Source organism: Nestor notabilis, unplaced genomic scaffold (assembly GCF_000696875.1).
Source record: "Nestor notabilis isolate BGI_N333 unplaced genomic scaffold, ASM69687v1 scaffold8142, whole genome shotgun sequence".
In the NCBI taxonomy this organism is placed as follows: domain Eukaryota; kingdom Metazoa; phylum Chordata; class Aves; order Psittaciformes; family Psittacidae; genus Nestor; species Nestor notabilis.
The window spans coordinates 1-14,511 of NW_009916972.1; the positions used below are offsets into that span (position 1 = coordinate 1).

General features: G+C 39.2%; 1 protein-coding gene across 1 annotated transcript in view; it reads right to left on the bottom strand.

The window, feature by feature from the left end:
* Positions 1–2,011: 2,011 nt before the first annotated feature.
* The window catches only part of LOC104413766 (dynein heavy chain 8, axonemal-like), a gene marked incomplete at its 5' end in the record, with an annotated part of 29,793 nt that continues 17,293 nt past the window's right edge, over positions 2,012–14,511 (bottom strand). Inside the window, 3 exons of the mRNA XM_010024853.1 lie at positions 2,012–2,230; positions 3,561–3,782; positions 8,623–8,831. Of these exons, the coding sequence (XP_010023155.1) occupies positions 2,012–2,230; positions 3,561–3,782; positions 8,623–8,831 (650 nt within the window). The remainder of the gene's footprint in view (positions 2,231–3,560; positions 3,783–8,622; positions 8,832–14,511) is intronic.

The following is a 14,511-nucleotide window of genomic DNA, read 5'->3' on the forward strand; positions in this document are numbered from 1 at the left end:
GAATATAAAACTAAAAGGGGAAAGAAAAAAACCCAATAAACACAAGTGATCACAATACAGTTGCTCACCACTGCTAACCGATACCCAGCCCAACCCAAGCAGCGATCTTGGCTTTCCGGGTAACCCCCCAGTTTATACACTGGGCATGACGTGCTGTGGTATGGAATACCCCTTTGGCCAGTTCGGGTCAGGCGTCCTGTCTCTGCGCCCTCCTGTCTTCTTGTGCTCCTCCTCACTGGCAGAGCATGAGACTGAAAAGTTCTTGATCGGAGTAAACATTACTTTAGCAACAACTAAAACATTAGTGTGTTATCACCACTGTTCCCAGATTAAAGCAAATATACAGCACTGCACCAGCTACTAGGAAAGAGAAAAATAACTGCAACAGCTGAACCCAGGACAGTAGAATACTATGTTTTACAACCTCAATTTCTATACAACAGCAGAGATTTTGCTGCTTGAATGCCCCCTTACCCTTTTCAGAATTTCCAAGAGCAATGAATTTTAAGACCAACCTTCAAACCAAAAAATTCTCAATGAAATTGGCTGATGTGCAGCTGTACTGCAGGAAGGCCTGATGTGTCTTTTTTGAACAGGTGGTTTGTCTTGGTAAAATAATCTTGCTGGCACTGCTTGTGAAACAAGTGCTGCTCCTGGCTCAGTGGGAGAAAGGGACCCTGTCACTGTCTACTCTGTTTTCCAAGAAGAAATCTGGCACTTTCTGTTTAGTTGTGGGCGGGAGCGTGAATAACAAAATTCCTCACTGAAATAGTCCTGCAATTACTATCTGCAGCGTAAAACTGGTTATGGGAAAGGATGAACTACTTTCTTAGACAGCAGATGAAAAGAAATTGAAGTGTTTACACAAAAATTGACTGTTTACAAGGAGAAAAAAAAGTGATTAACAAAGCACGCACTGCAAGTCCTTCTTTCATAACATCCAACAGCAATTTCTTTTGCTTTGAATTTGTGCTAGTGAAAAAAGACAAACATGTTTTCTGCCAATAACTGTCTGTCTATTAAAAGAGAAATAGCAATCGCCCTTCTGTTACAGGGTAGACAGTGATGGTCATAACAAACAAAAATTACTCCTGCCGTTTCAGGTCAACCTACTCCCAGAAATGGCCTGTGTGTTGTCGTCTTTATTTTACCTAAACTGGTGCAAAATACAGAATAGAAAGCAGTTACAAGGTTTGAGTTTGCAGGATTTCGACACTAATGCCAGTGGAGCGAATACTAATAGAGCCAAACTGGTGTTCATATGTGATTACTCTAAGAGTGTTAAAACTTTTTTCTTGCTAATTCTGGAGAGGTGCACATCTTACTTATAATGGGATTTAGGTTTAGAAATGAGTTAACACATGCAAAGGCTACTACTTGTGCAAAGATGAACTCACCTTTTTGCACTACTTCTATGACCCTATAAATAAGTGACCATTCAAGGAAATGGTAGCATCCATTTGTAAAACCACCCAGTAATTTTACAAATGCAAAATCAAAGGAACTGTGCGTTGGAATATATGCAGATAAACATAGTTTTACCACATGTTCAACTCCCTTGTCATTACAGCTTTAATAATGCTATGGATGAAAAGTTTTCAACTACAAAGTTGGATCTTAAAAGAATTACATTATGGAAAAGTCTTGTACGAAGAAGAAAAGACAAAACCTACAAAAGAACGACCATAAATGTTGATGCAGTTGTCAGTATCATAAGCACTTTTTTCCTAGCGATTCCATTATGATCAAGCTAGTTGATTATATTCTCACTTGCTTTGTAACAGTTGCCAAATTTTACACCTGCAGCTGTTTTCCCTCTGATACTTCCAGGATAAATACACTTAGTATTTTTGCTGTGAGCAGAGTAAACTGATCTATGTGCAATTAACACAATCACTTGCTAATTCTCATACCCCTGTGAGAAGGTAGCTACCACTTTGACAATAACAACTAAAGTCCTACTGGCTGCAGATTAATCTTCCTAGGTGGTTCTTTTTTAATAGCTCTGTCCTTATTTTGAACTGCACAGTAGTGCAACCCCCCGCAAAGTCCAATGATCAGGATTCTGCACTGTTTTCAGGTTCAAGGAGAAAATGTATGTCAGATCTGTTCTCCGGGGCTTTTTGTAGACAGGGCAGGAATACACACTTCCTTGTTGCTTCTTTGGATCAGGTAGTGCTGTTGTGCTAACAGCATACACATGGACTACAGGAAGACTTGTGAACAGCACCTGAGAATGTTAAAAGAGACACAGGGCTCAGCGTTAGAGAAGCAGGACAGGGTATCTGAACTCCAGACTCTAGAACTAGATTCAGTGGTAGCCTTCAGCAAAAGCACCAGCACCTCAGCAGAGGTACATGCGAGAACACGTGTCCCATGCTCACTACAATATTGACCCCAGCTTTAAGCTAGTGGGCAGCTTGGGGACAACAGACATCTGAAAGCCTGAAAGGAAGAGAAACCAGCAGAAACCTGGAAAACTGCACACCATGGAAGTAAACGGAAAAATGTCAGTATGGTTCTAGGAGAGAAAAAGACCATTGGGTTTTTTCCTATCCCTTGCCCCTTTGGCTAGAGTTCCCCATTTTTTCCCCACCTCCTGTTCTATGAATGGCAGGATTGAAGCTGCAAAGGCCAAGCTGCCTTGAGTAAGCCTCTTTCTTACCTGTGCGCTGCTGGCAATGGACCATCAAAGATCCAAAGTGCCTCTTGGGTATTCTTTCAGACTAGACCCCCTCAGGTCTAACAGCAATATAAAGTATTCACTGGGGGGGTGGGGGAGGGAAAGAAAGACTCAAACCCAAGAGCAACATGGAGGCTCACTGCACACTCCAGAGCACGTGAGTAAACTCAATGTTTGAATGTGTATTTTGGCAAAGCAGGCAACAGAAGCTACAGCTGGCAAGGTCTGGTTTAGAAAAGTTTGCTATCAGCCAGATAGAGAAGTGTTTTACCTATGAAGAGTAAATACCTCAACTCCATTTCCAGGACAGTTATCACTGATTTGGCAGCTTTCCCTGGGTGGTGACCACAGCAACTAATCACTACTCCATAGCTACATTTTAAATCTGCTTAGTCACATCAGAAAAATATAACTTTGTGCATGGATAACTGAGCATAAGCCCAGAACTAATATTTTTCCTGCTATTCAAAAACAAACATCAGGGATTTCTAGTCATCCAAACAGTGACATCCACAGCAGCTGTCATCAAACCTAGTCCTGGGCTTTGAAAATTGTGATAGGGTCCCACTTGGTCAGTCAAAAGAAGGCTGACTAGGGGTTGCACTATTTTACTCAAACACAGCTCTGTTTCTAAGATCACTGAAGCCAAGAAGCCCAGCACCTGGTTGCCATACTGCAGTGTATCCTAAATTAATTTTCTGACAGTTTTCTTTATTTGGTTCTGGTGGATAAACACTGTCCTCTTCCCATCCCTGCTAGTGTTCTACCCTCTTAAAACCTGTTGTGAAACCACTGCTGCAGGCACTCAAAATGCCTCCTGGTGTTCCCTGATCACACCACATTATGCCACAGCTTATCATGCTCACTTGGTGCTTACCTTTGGTGCTGACTCCACCAGCTTGCTGTTTTTGCGGTCCCAACCCGCCCCTTCGAGGAAAAGGCCATATATGTAAACACCACCAATGTCAGCAGGAGGAGGGCCAACAACATCTTCTTTCATCATCTTGGTCACTTCATTGTGTAAAACAACACTGTCGAGTGCCCAGCCTTTTGCTAAATTCATACGAGTTGTCTCTTGCCTCATAGCAGTTAGGAATCCCTAAGGAGATTGAATATGACACAGGGTTTAAAAGAACCTTCAATTTACCCATTTCCAACTTTTTTTCCTATGTAAGTGACATCAGCAGTATAAAACCTAAACCCACAGAATCTCATGTACATGTAAAACTAAACTCGGTAGTGTAAATCCAGTGCTTTCTTACACTTTCCCAGTTCCATTATTCTTATATACTTGGTGTCCATGTGTTAGTGCTAAGAAACATTGGCTTATTCAGCATATTGGAAGCTGCATGTATAACTCACCTCACTTCACATACCTACGTACAACCAGTCACATGGATGCCAGATTAATGTGCTTTGTGAGGTTCTAAAGGCAGGTGATTGCTAAGCCACAAATAAAACTGGTATTTTGTGTGCTATAGAACCCACCTTTTCTTAGACCAACATTGTAAAAATGCTTTTCAGTCAACAAATCATGAAGCATTTTACAGAACACAAAGAAAGTACAAACTGGAATCATGCAATTAGTGAAATGCCTCCATCACTTTGCTCAGTGCAAAGCCTTAATATACTACAATAACATACTATTGTAAACACCAGCAAGATAAACTCACAGCACTTCAGCATAGAATGAAACTCTCTGTTCCAAAGAACTACAGTCTCATGATACAGTTACAAGCTACCACAAGACAAGCCAGGCTGAAGATGCTGTTGTCTCCTCTCATGTAACTATCCATGTGCACACACACTGGAGCACATAGGAAGTACCTTAGCTCCTAAGAGATACGAGAATGAACTGCTTTGCACTTCCAGTGGACATGCTGTAGATGTACACCTTACTTTACCTCACAGAAAACCATTCATAGCCAAGAGATGTACGAATGAATAAAACACTAAAATTGAAGACACAAAAGCAAGAGGGACTTGCTGAGAAGGACAACTAGGAAGGAAGAAGTTTCAGGACAAGTTTCAGAGCAGAAAGAGAAGATATCTGGAGACTGGAGAGAGTACAGAGCCACATGGGGAACACACAAAGGCAGGTATTAAAGAACATAAAGTACAGATAGGAGGAAATCAGGAGCAATAAAGGAATTGAACAAGTTTTTTATTTTTCTTCAATATTCACCATGCAGGATGCTCAGTTGAGCTACTGTTGGGGCCAAAGGAATGGAAAGCAGTCAGATACAGAAACATTAGAACACTGGTCTACTGAATGCAGGGGTCAGCCTCTGGCTGCTGGGACTGGAGCTCTTGTTGCACGTGCTAAGCACTTTGCAGCTATACCCTTTAAGTTATGAGAACATGAGTTGACATTTATGAACTCAGATGTTTCAGTTAACTGACATTGGTTGCTTCTCATTAATATCATTCCAGAGACCCCAGGACAAGTATTTTAAAGAGGTTTTGTGATAGCAGAGATAATTGTAATTGCATTTGAAATAGTTGAGAACTCTAGCACATAGCTAAGGGAGACAGGATTAAAGACAAAGTTCTTCTATCAGAAATGTCATTAAATGAAAGCAGAATCTTTGTAGTTAATTTGTGGAATTTTAATTTGTAGGAACATGCTAGAACCAATAGTTTAAAATACACAAAGTGTTCACTGCCAGAAGGCCTCAGAGGGCTACCGGATCCCAGCTAACGTGAAATATTCAAGAAAGAAGAGCCTGAAGAGGACAGGGCAGAGCAATGACTGTATTAAGGGAATCAGTTCAAAGGCACTGTGGACACACTGGAATAAAAGTAAGCTCAGAGCTGTGAGTTGTCTTCAGGGATATGATTTAGATTGCAGGCTATTCTGACAGAGATGCCAGGACCTATATGCTGTCTGCAGTGGGACTTGTAACACTGCTCTGCTCATTTGAATGAATCCTAGACAGTGTTTAAAGACTACTGCTGTGAGCTGAAGGCCCAGCTGGGTATCCAGAGCAGGTGAATGGCACAATAAACAAGAAGAGAAAAATAAAGTGACTTGAGGTGCCACTGTATGGCTGAGGGCTTGTCTGCCCCTCAAGCACCCCTGACAGGAACATAATGGACCACTTGCCATGACATTTGTTTAGATTTCCTTGTTTGGGTTTTGTTTTCTTGCAGGGGGTTTTTTTTGGAGGCGGGATGGGGGAGCACGTTGAGATTTCAGAAACAGAGAAAGTTATTTCTTCTTTCTTCACCTGCCTTTTCCTGAACTCCTCCCTGGCCTGCTCAATGAAGGCTGCTAAAGCTTTGTCCCTTTGCCTTCTAACAACTCATGCAAACTAACACTGAACCTTCCAGTGAGGGAGAAGCAGGCATCCATGGAAGCTATGACAAGAAATAGAGAAATCCATTAAGTTTATTGCTTTCACAATCATATTCTCTTCTTTACCTTGCTTAGGAGGTTCCTTATTTGTCACTTATTTTGCAATTTCTACAGCAACCAAATTATGACAGGTTTACCAGAATTAAGTGGGCACTGAGGAATAGAGGCATTGTACTTCATATCCTTATTAGTATTCACATGGCTTTGGCATCTAGGGGTCTTAGAAACAGGCTGAGAGTTCATTATGCTAAGAACTATACAACCAGAAAGACTGTTCTGCCTCACAGGGCTTAAAATCCATATACAGGAGAAGTGACGGCAACTGGATACAGTGATGCAAACAAGGAAATAATAAAACAGTATCAGCTACAATATGGAAATTGGGAGGTAAAAATGAGATTTGCATAGTGCAATTTTTTTTTTTTTTTTTTTTTTTTTTTTTTTTTTTTGAGGAAAAAGTCCAGTAACATCAGATTAACTCCCAGGAGGGAAGAAAATTCACCTCTTGTATTGTTCACTCCAGTTATCTTGGCCCAAGGCAGACACACAGAGGGAAGTGGGTTTCTTTTACACAGAAGCCTGAGCCTGCCTTCATTTGTATCACTATAAATAAAGATTAACTTCTGTGAAATTACTGAATTTATCCTGGTGTATAAACAGTCCAAGAGAAGGCAGAGTCAGGTCCTATATTATTTTTTATTGCCAGAATGCCTCATTCTCCCAAGGCTATAAATCTACTTTATTACCTTGTGTTATCCATGGCATCTATCCATTGACTATAAAGCAAACATTGAGATCTATGCAAGCAGGCAAATTACAAATTACTTAGGAGCTACATTTCATCTCACAAATGAAAGGCTTTTTCCTGACTATTTCTCAGGCATTACAAACAAGCCATTAGAACTGCAGCACTAATACTTCATCACCTCAACTTGCTTGAGAAGATAAATATTCTCAACATAAGAAATACTAATTTTAAACACAGTGATATGACTATTAACAAAACAATAGTTAATTAAATAGTAAAGGAGTCTTTGCTCAGGTGACTTTCTATAGAACGAGCCACTTCCACAGCCCAGGTTGCAGAAAATGTCTGATTCTTAAGCTTGTGATTGTCAGCATAAATACATTTTTAAGTCAGGCAAGCATATCTCATTCTGGGATTTTTTTTGTCTGCACACTATGTATTTAGGGATTTTTAGACCTACGAGCTATGTAGTGTTTGATTTTTGTATTTCTAGAGGCTTTCCCACTTACTGTGTACTATGAAATCACAACTTGTTAGGGGATATTTTACTCTGATTATTTGGCAGCTTTTTTGAGAAATCCAGATGTATACATCCAGAAAAAAGCAGGATACCCGATTTGGGCTGGCAAAATTCCAGAACTGACAAAACCCCAAAGCGCAAAAAAGCCAGCAAAAATGGTCATACAAGGCCTGTATCAGCTCCTACTCATCTGTAATGCAAAAACAAACACCAACAAAACCAAAAGCCTGTTAGGGTTGCTTGCAGCCTGATCACCTAAAAAGTTAGTTAGGAGTATTTTAGAGTGCCACTACCAATGTCTTGTCAACAAACCGAATATGGAAGCATTTTATTAAAACTCCTACTTCTCTCCCTCATACTTTTGCTTGGGAACCCTTTGCTCAAGGATTCTGTGAGAACACTTCAATGCTATAAAGTGGTATAGGCAGACAGCTGACACAGACAGGAGAGATGATAGATGGATATTTCCCAGCAGTAGTCCTAGAGAATATTTGCCAATGTTGCTTTCTCTATTCTAGGCAGCTGTTTCAGCTAGCTTCTGCATTGCTAACAAGTACTGAGATTAAAATAGATCTTTAAAATAGCTTTTGCTAAGGCTTTCACAGGAACCTGTTGGCTGGATACTCTCACAATGACTCACTTCCACAACTCGCACTTCCCACAAACATCTTTGAATCATGAAAAGCTTTAATGAATGTGTATAACTGTGCAAAGACACTACACATCACCTAGGTATGTATACTTTACCTTTTTTAACTCCGTTGTCAGCTGTTCCCTTTTTTGTCTTTCATTTTGTGCCAGGTTTTTATTTCAGATGGTAGGCAGGCAAGAGGCTGGGTTTTTTGATATGTCTCTGCAGATGAAGTCTGGCACAATTCTGGGGTGGTATAAATAACAAACCTTCCATTTCAAGGAACTGATTTGCAAGGATTGAGAGCCAAGTCTCTTCTTCCTATGTCAAAGTTCTAAAACTTACCTTGTTTCGTACTCAAAGGGATTTTCATGCAATGAATGAAAAACAGATTACTGTTACAGAGCTGGGGGGAAAGGAGGATAACACTGAAATGTGAAAAGATGTACCTACTCACTATAATTAAAGCAACCAGAAGATGAATTCCATTATTTCAGTAACATTATTTTTGGTCTAGCAAAAATTTTTTGAGTAGATGTTGAAATTAATTTATCCTACATTTATGCTAAAAATGGAATTTAGATTACACTTCGAACAGTCACAGTTCAGTCAGCTTGAAATTCTCTCAGGGTTTAATTTAACCGTTACATAGAAGTTAGAAAGATCAATCTGGCAATCTTACCTGTGGATTAAAGAATCCTGTCATCCAGAACTGGTTTGGTCGGCCATCCCGCAGCCAGCTGCTGAACTGCTGGTTTCTTTCAAGAAGCTCAGTAAACCAAAATCCTAAAGTAGCCGACTCCCAGGAAATCCTAAACCATAGTTTTGGAATTCTAGCATCATACATATTATCTAAAGCATCTTGCAATTCTTCTGACATAATTATGGTTCCTGGAAGAGAAAGTAAAACATTCAGACTGAACTTTCCCCTAGCTTGCAAAGGCAATTAAAACTCCCCAATGACATTCTGAATCTAATAAATCCTCTTTTGTTCTACTTTAATTGCACACCTGTTGCACTAAAGTCTTACCAGTTTGCACTTAATTTGCTCAAACTTGATTCAAAGATAATGGTGACAAGATAAATGATACTTCTTCTGTTATTTTGATCAGAAATAAAGTGTGTTTTTTAAACAGCTCCTTCTCCCTCATACACATTATTTGTATTCATTATATTCATACAGTGCTTGGAATGTGATTAATCATTTAAAACTCTTTAATATATTTTAATGGTTCCTACATACATGATCAATGATAGAGATATACTGTGTAACTCATCTATATCCTAAGCATGCACTGACAATGGTTATATTCAGGAAATTCACTGTTATTAATGATAGATAACTTTGTACATTTCCATTAGCAAGATTCTCAGTGGGAAAGCAGTACGTAGAATAAAGCTAGAGGCAAGGTTTTTTTTTTGGGGGGGGGAGGGTAGTAGCAGCGTGTACTCACATATTCCATGAATAGTACTGTTGTGTCCATTAAAATACTGACATTGACTAAGTAAGTTTTCAGTGACGCTCACTGTTTCATGTGCCAGAAGTTCCTATATCTTGTCAGTTTGTATTCTCAATAGTACTGAGATCTGGCATATGGGCCTGCCTCATTTACATTATAGGAACCTTCCTGGAAGCTTCCATTCTGATTTAATGTTCATGTAATACCAGTGTTCAATGTATCATCATACACACAACTGCTGTAACTGCCATAAGGACAACATGAGATACCAAACAGAATTAGGTGGCTTCTACCACAAAACATGTAGAGGAAAGGGAAGTGGTCTGGGTGACTGCAAACAACTGCAACGGCCCATCCAAACATACCTGGAAGGAAATGTGGCCTGTAAGAGGTAAGCATTTCACATCCCTTCATTTCATTGAATTTGGCAGGTCCCCAGTTCAAGGGAAGAAGAATATCCAGAAAACAAACACCAGCTTTTTATTTAGAAGAACATAGCAGCCAACCTAAACACTTGTATAACACTGTGTGCAAATTTGGTACTTTCTACTATATATCAATGTCAAATAGGATTCAGTTTCTTCTAGCATGAATGCTAATGACCTGCTCGCATTTATAAGCACCTATTTTTGTGCAACAAATGCTCTAAGAAAACCATCAACTTTTACAAAACTGCAAATATTAATAAATGCTGCCTGTCCCACATTCTTTGTAATGGCTTCATAGTCAGGATCAGAATCATGTTTTGGGATAGCTAAGAGTATTTTATAACACAATTAATAAACCGTCTCTTTGGGTATAAATCTCTCTAATACACAACCAAGAGCACCAACATTTAAGAAAGAAGTCACACTGTGTCACCTCCCCCTTGCCTAAAGAATTTTAATATTACATCATACACTTTACTCATGCTCTGGTGGCAGAAAAAGTGAAAAAAAGTCATGCAACACACTTTGGTTTCAAGTTGGAGCAACTGTAGGGAGGGCAGAAAATAAGTGAAGAGCATCGCGTTTGAGCCCTGGGGATCATTACCATCTGAACTAAGTAAAAAAAAACTCTTTAATTTCTGGTTCTTCCTTGTTTTCAGGCTGATACAGCCAACTTGCTCCTGCAACAAGAGTCATGAGAGAGCTACATGTTCCTCTCTATTTTGGGCAGCCTGGATCTTTTCGAATTGGGAGATACAACTAGTCTCTGCCCCAAAGCACAGTGAAATCTCTTAGGATGTCTGCCCATTATGACTCAGAGCAGCTGCTGAGAACACTAAGCCAAAGTGTTCTTGAGGATGAGGTATGTTCACAGTTCTGGCCTTGCCCATGTAGCTGCATAAATATTCCCAGTGAGTGGGTGTCATCTCTGGCAATAGGCATACACTGCTTGAATTTCAGTACTAAATAACATTTGTGGGTGTTGGGATACATTCCTGCAGCTAAAATACTCTGATAAAAATAAAAATATAAAATAATTATCAGAAATAAAATTAGTAACACATGAGAAAAACAGTGGCATAGTTCTGAAGAAAGGTGATAGAGGTGTTGGAAAAACTACATTTGATAAATTGAATGAGTAGCACAACACCATAGGCTTCTCGTATTTAACTTCTGAGAAGCTCAGAGCACTGGTTACCATATGAAGAGACTGAATGTCCTATGAACTTAACATGACAGGTTTGAATGTTCTATGAATCAGACAGGCCAGCTGTTTATAACTCAGTTATTTTGGGGTTTACTTTGTGATATTGCCTTTCTTGAATGGAACAAAGCTCATCAGAAAATGACTGATGAAAGGTCAGGTCAGTTAAAGACATCAGGGTATTTCCATCCTTCCAAAATAATAGGTACTGTAGACATATTGTTTGCACAATATACTCAGTTTGGAAATTTGGATTCCCTGTTTTCATTGCCCTAGATTTATACTGTCTCACTTCTAAACCACATCTAAATCTATCCAATTGCTATGCAGTGAATAAGCCAAATAAAGCTGCTCAGTTCTGAGGACTACTTGTTTTTATTGTTAATTAATGTTATTAGTCTGTTCTTTCAAATTGATCTGGGTTTAGGGTGATTCATTCAATAGATATGATATTCAATGGACTACATCAGGGCCTTGTATTATTTCATGGAGTTGCCCCTTCTTATTACCATACCTACCACTAGCTGAATCTGAAAACTGTGGAATATGTAAAATCTGGGTCTAAATTTTTGATTTCACATTTAAAAAAGCCTGTATTGGGACCAGAAAGCTTACTTATTTCATTTAAATGAGTGGATAAAGTTAGGAACAAAGGAAGGACCTTAAACTCCAGCATGAACCAAAAAAAGCCTCAATCCATTGACCTATTCTCTTCCCACAGGCATGGATGTGAATCAAGAAAAAACAGAATAATTACACAGGATATAAATGAGATGAAAAGTAGCTAGTTTTTCCATCAAGTAGTTTCCCAGTAGCTGACATCATTATAATAGGACTGAAGACTACCCCTTGAGGACAATACTTGCTAGACAATAAGTCTGTTGAACTTAACAGCGCACAGAGGAAAAAGCTCAGTGAAAGCATCAATCCATTCTTGACTGTCACAGTTGCAACTATAGAAGTTGATCTTTTCAGCCTTTAATCCCTGCTCAAGTTTACCTCCCAAGCAACCAGTTTTGTTATTCAACCAGTCACTCCTTTCCTCCACCACCAAGCTTAAGAACCTGTTCTTCGTTGAACGTGTTAAAGAGAAAATCCCACCTTGCTTGTAAATTCATAAGCTGTCCTCCCTTTCTGCTTTATGACAACAGATAACCTGCTTGTACTTTCCACAAAGAAAGCATGATTTATTTTTTCACCCAAAGGTACAAGGCATACAGAATACTAGATAAAACTAATAAAAGCTAATGTATGTTTCCCCATACCTAAAACTTAATCTTTTTTTTGCAAGCTTTAGGGTGTTTCTGCTATCTCAGAATAGATACTGCCACTGCTGTGCTGAAAGAAATCAACTTCTTTTTTTCAGGAAGTTCTTTGGGTATTTCCTTCTTCCTTCACTTGCAGCACTTGGGCACTTCAGCATTTGGAGATGATTCCCAGGAAGCTTTCAGAAGCTCATTTAACTCCACGATGATGTTTTAATCCTGAGGCCCTCATCAATTTATCACCTCCTGGTCTCCAGAACAGTAATAGTAAATCAGACAGCTGAGCCCTGCAATGCACAGCACTCTCTGTTTTTACCTGTAGACTGTGGTATTCTCTCCAGCTGCACTTAACCTTTGCCCCTGTTCTGCTTTCTGTTTGTTTCCCACTTTCTTTTTCTGGTGCAGAATCCTCTGATTTAATTCTTCAAGTCAGGATAGATGAAAGGAACTGAGAAACTTGAGTAGCATGCACTTTTTCACATAAAAAAGCACACAGATTTTCTGCAATAGCTAATTCCGTCAGTCAGTAAGAAGACAATTTGAAAGTAACCTTGCAAATTGTTCTGAAAGTTTATTAGCTCCACTACTAAATGTACTTGGCTGCACCCACCAAAGGACTGAAAATAAAAATTTTAAAGGAATAATTTGAAGATGAAAATCCATGCACAACTCCCAAAAAATAATACAAGTCACTACCCTGAGCTAGAGTAATAGAACGGGCAGGTAAACTATTTTCTGTAGTTCATCTTAAATGTGCAGTGTGTGTTTCTAAACAGTTTTCCTGGCCAGCATCATGGCAAGCATACAAAACAGCTATTAAGAAGCCCAGAAATAACATGCCACACATTGTAAAAGACAACAGGAGGCATTCTGGCATTCTTATCAGGATGAGAAGTAAATAAAAACCTCATCCAAAAGTGGAATACACAGTTGATCCCTACAAGCACACACTGTAACAATTAGTAAGGTGAGAGTCCAAGATTTTTCAGTTCAAAAGGCTATTACAATCAGCAGGCCAAACTAAAATTGTGTTAGTATTATAAGTCTGAAAACATTACAAGTCAAAACAGAACTTAGACAGCAAGTGGGAATGAGTCCATACTCCTTCCCTTCATGGGAAATTACCATCCTCTGTACTCTGCAAGACTAGTTTCCTGAGCTTCAGGTTTTCACCACATAGTTTAGGTAGAACAGATTATCAGCTACCTTTTTTGGAGTGCACTTATATCCCTCTTGTAAGGTGCTACACACAATAACAGAAATTCTTTGCAGCAATAGGATTTAAACACTACTGTCAAGATCATGATACCCTGCCTTGGAAAAAAAATAGCGAATATTTACCTCACTCATTCAGCTGCTTAACACAGGAGTTTGTGCAGGTGATGTAGGAATTCTAATTGATTCCTATTATATGTGTAGAACTAACTATAAGCTACCTCACATCTACATGAAGCTCTGAGTGTTTCAACATATTATATGAAGGAAACATCCAAGGCCAACATGCTGGTTAGCAATGCAATATAAAGATGGTGAGGATACAAAAGCAGGTAATAACAGAGCTTTAATAAGGTAGCAAATAAATGACTGAAATGTACAGAAACTAGTGAAATGCTCCAGTATTCCTCAAGGCCTTGTTATTAACAACTACTACTCAGTCTTAATCATAAAGTTAAAAAAATATTAGAAACACATATAAAAATGCATAATTTTTTACTCTTCGATACCTTCTGTTTCAATAGTCTTACCTGTATTTTCTCACGCTTCTCAACCTGGCATAAACATATACCTGAAATGTGCTAGTGTATTAATTTTGATGCTTTTTCAGGCATATAACTTACGCATCATTTAAAGAAATGCATATGGTATACATCTCTGTGGGTAAAAAGAGAGCAAATAGAATCATAGAATAGTTAGGGTTGGAAAGGACCTTAAGATCATCTAGTTCCAATCCCCCTGCCATGAGCAGGGACACCACACACTAAACTATGTCGCCCAAGGCTCTGTCCAACCTGGCCTTGAACACCACCAGAATTGGAGCATTCACAACTTCCGTGGGCAACCTATTCCATACCAAAGTCCCATCTTCCCTTAGTAATATTCTTGTTTCTGATCCTATTATTCCAAAAGCTCAGATTGCCCACTGCCCTCTATTGCAGTGTAGGATGAGAGTAATCTGTGTCTTTATTTCTTCCCCCCCCACCACCACACGTCCGT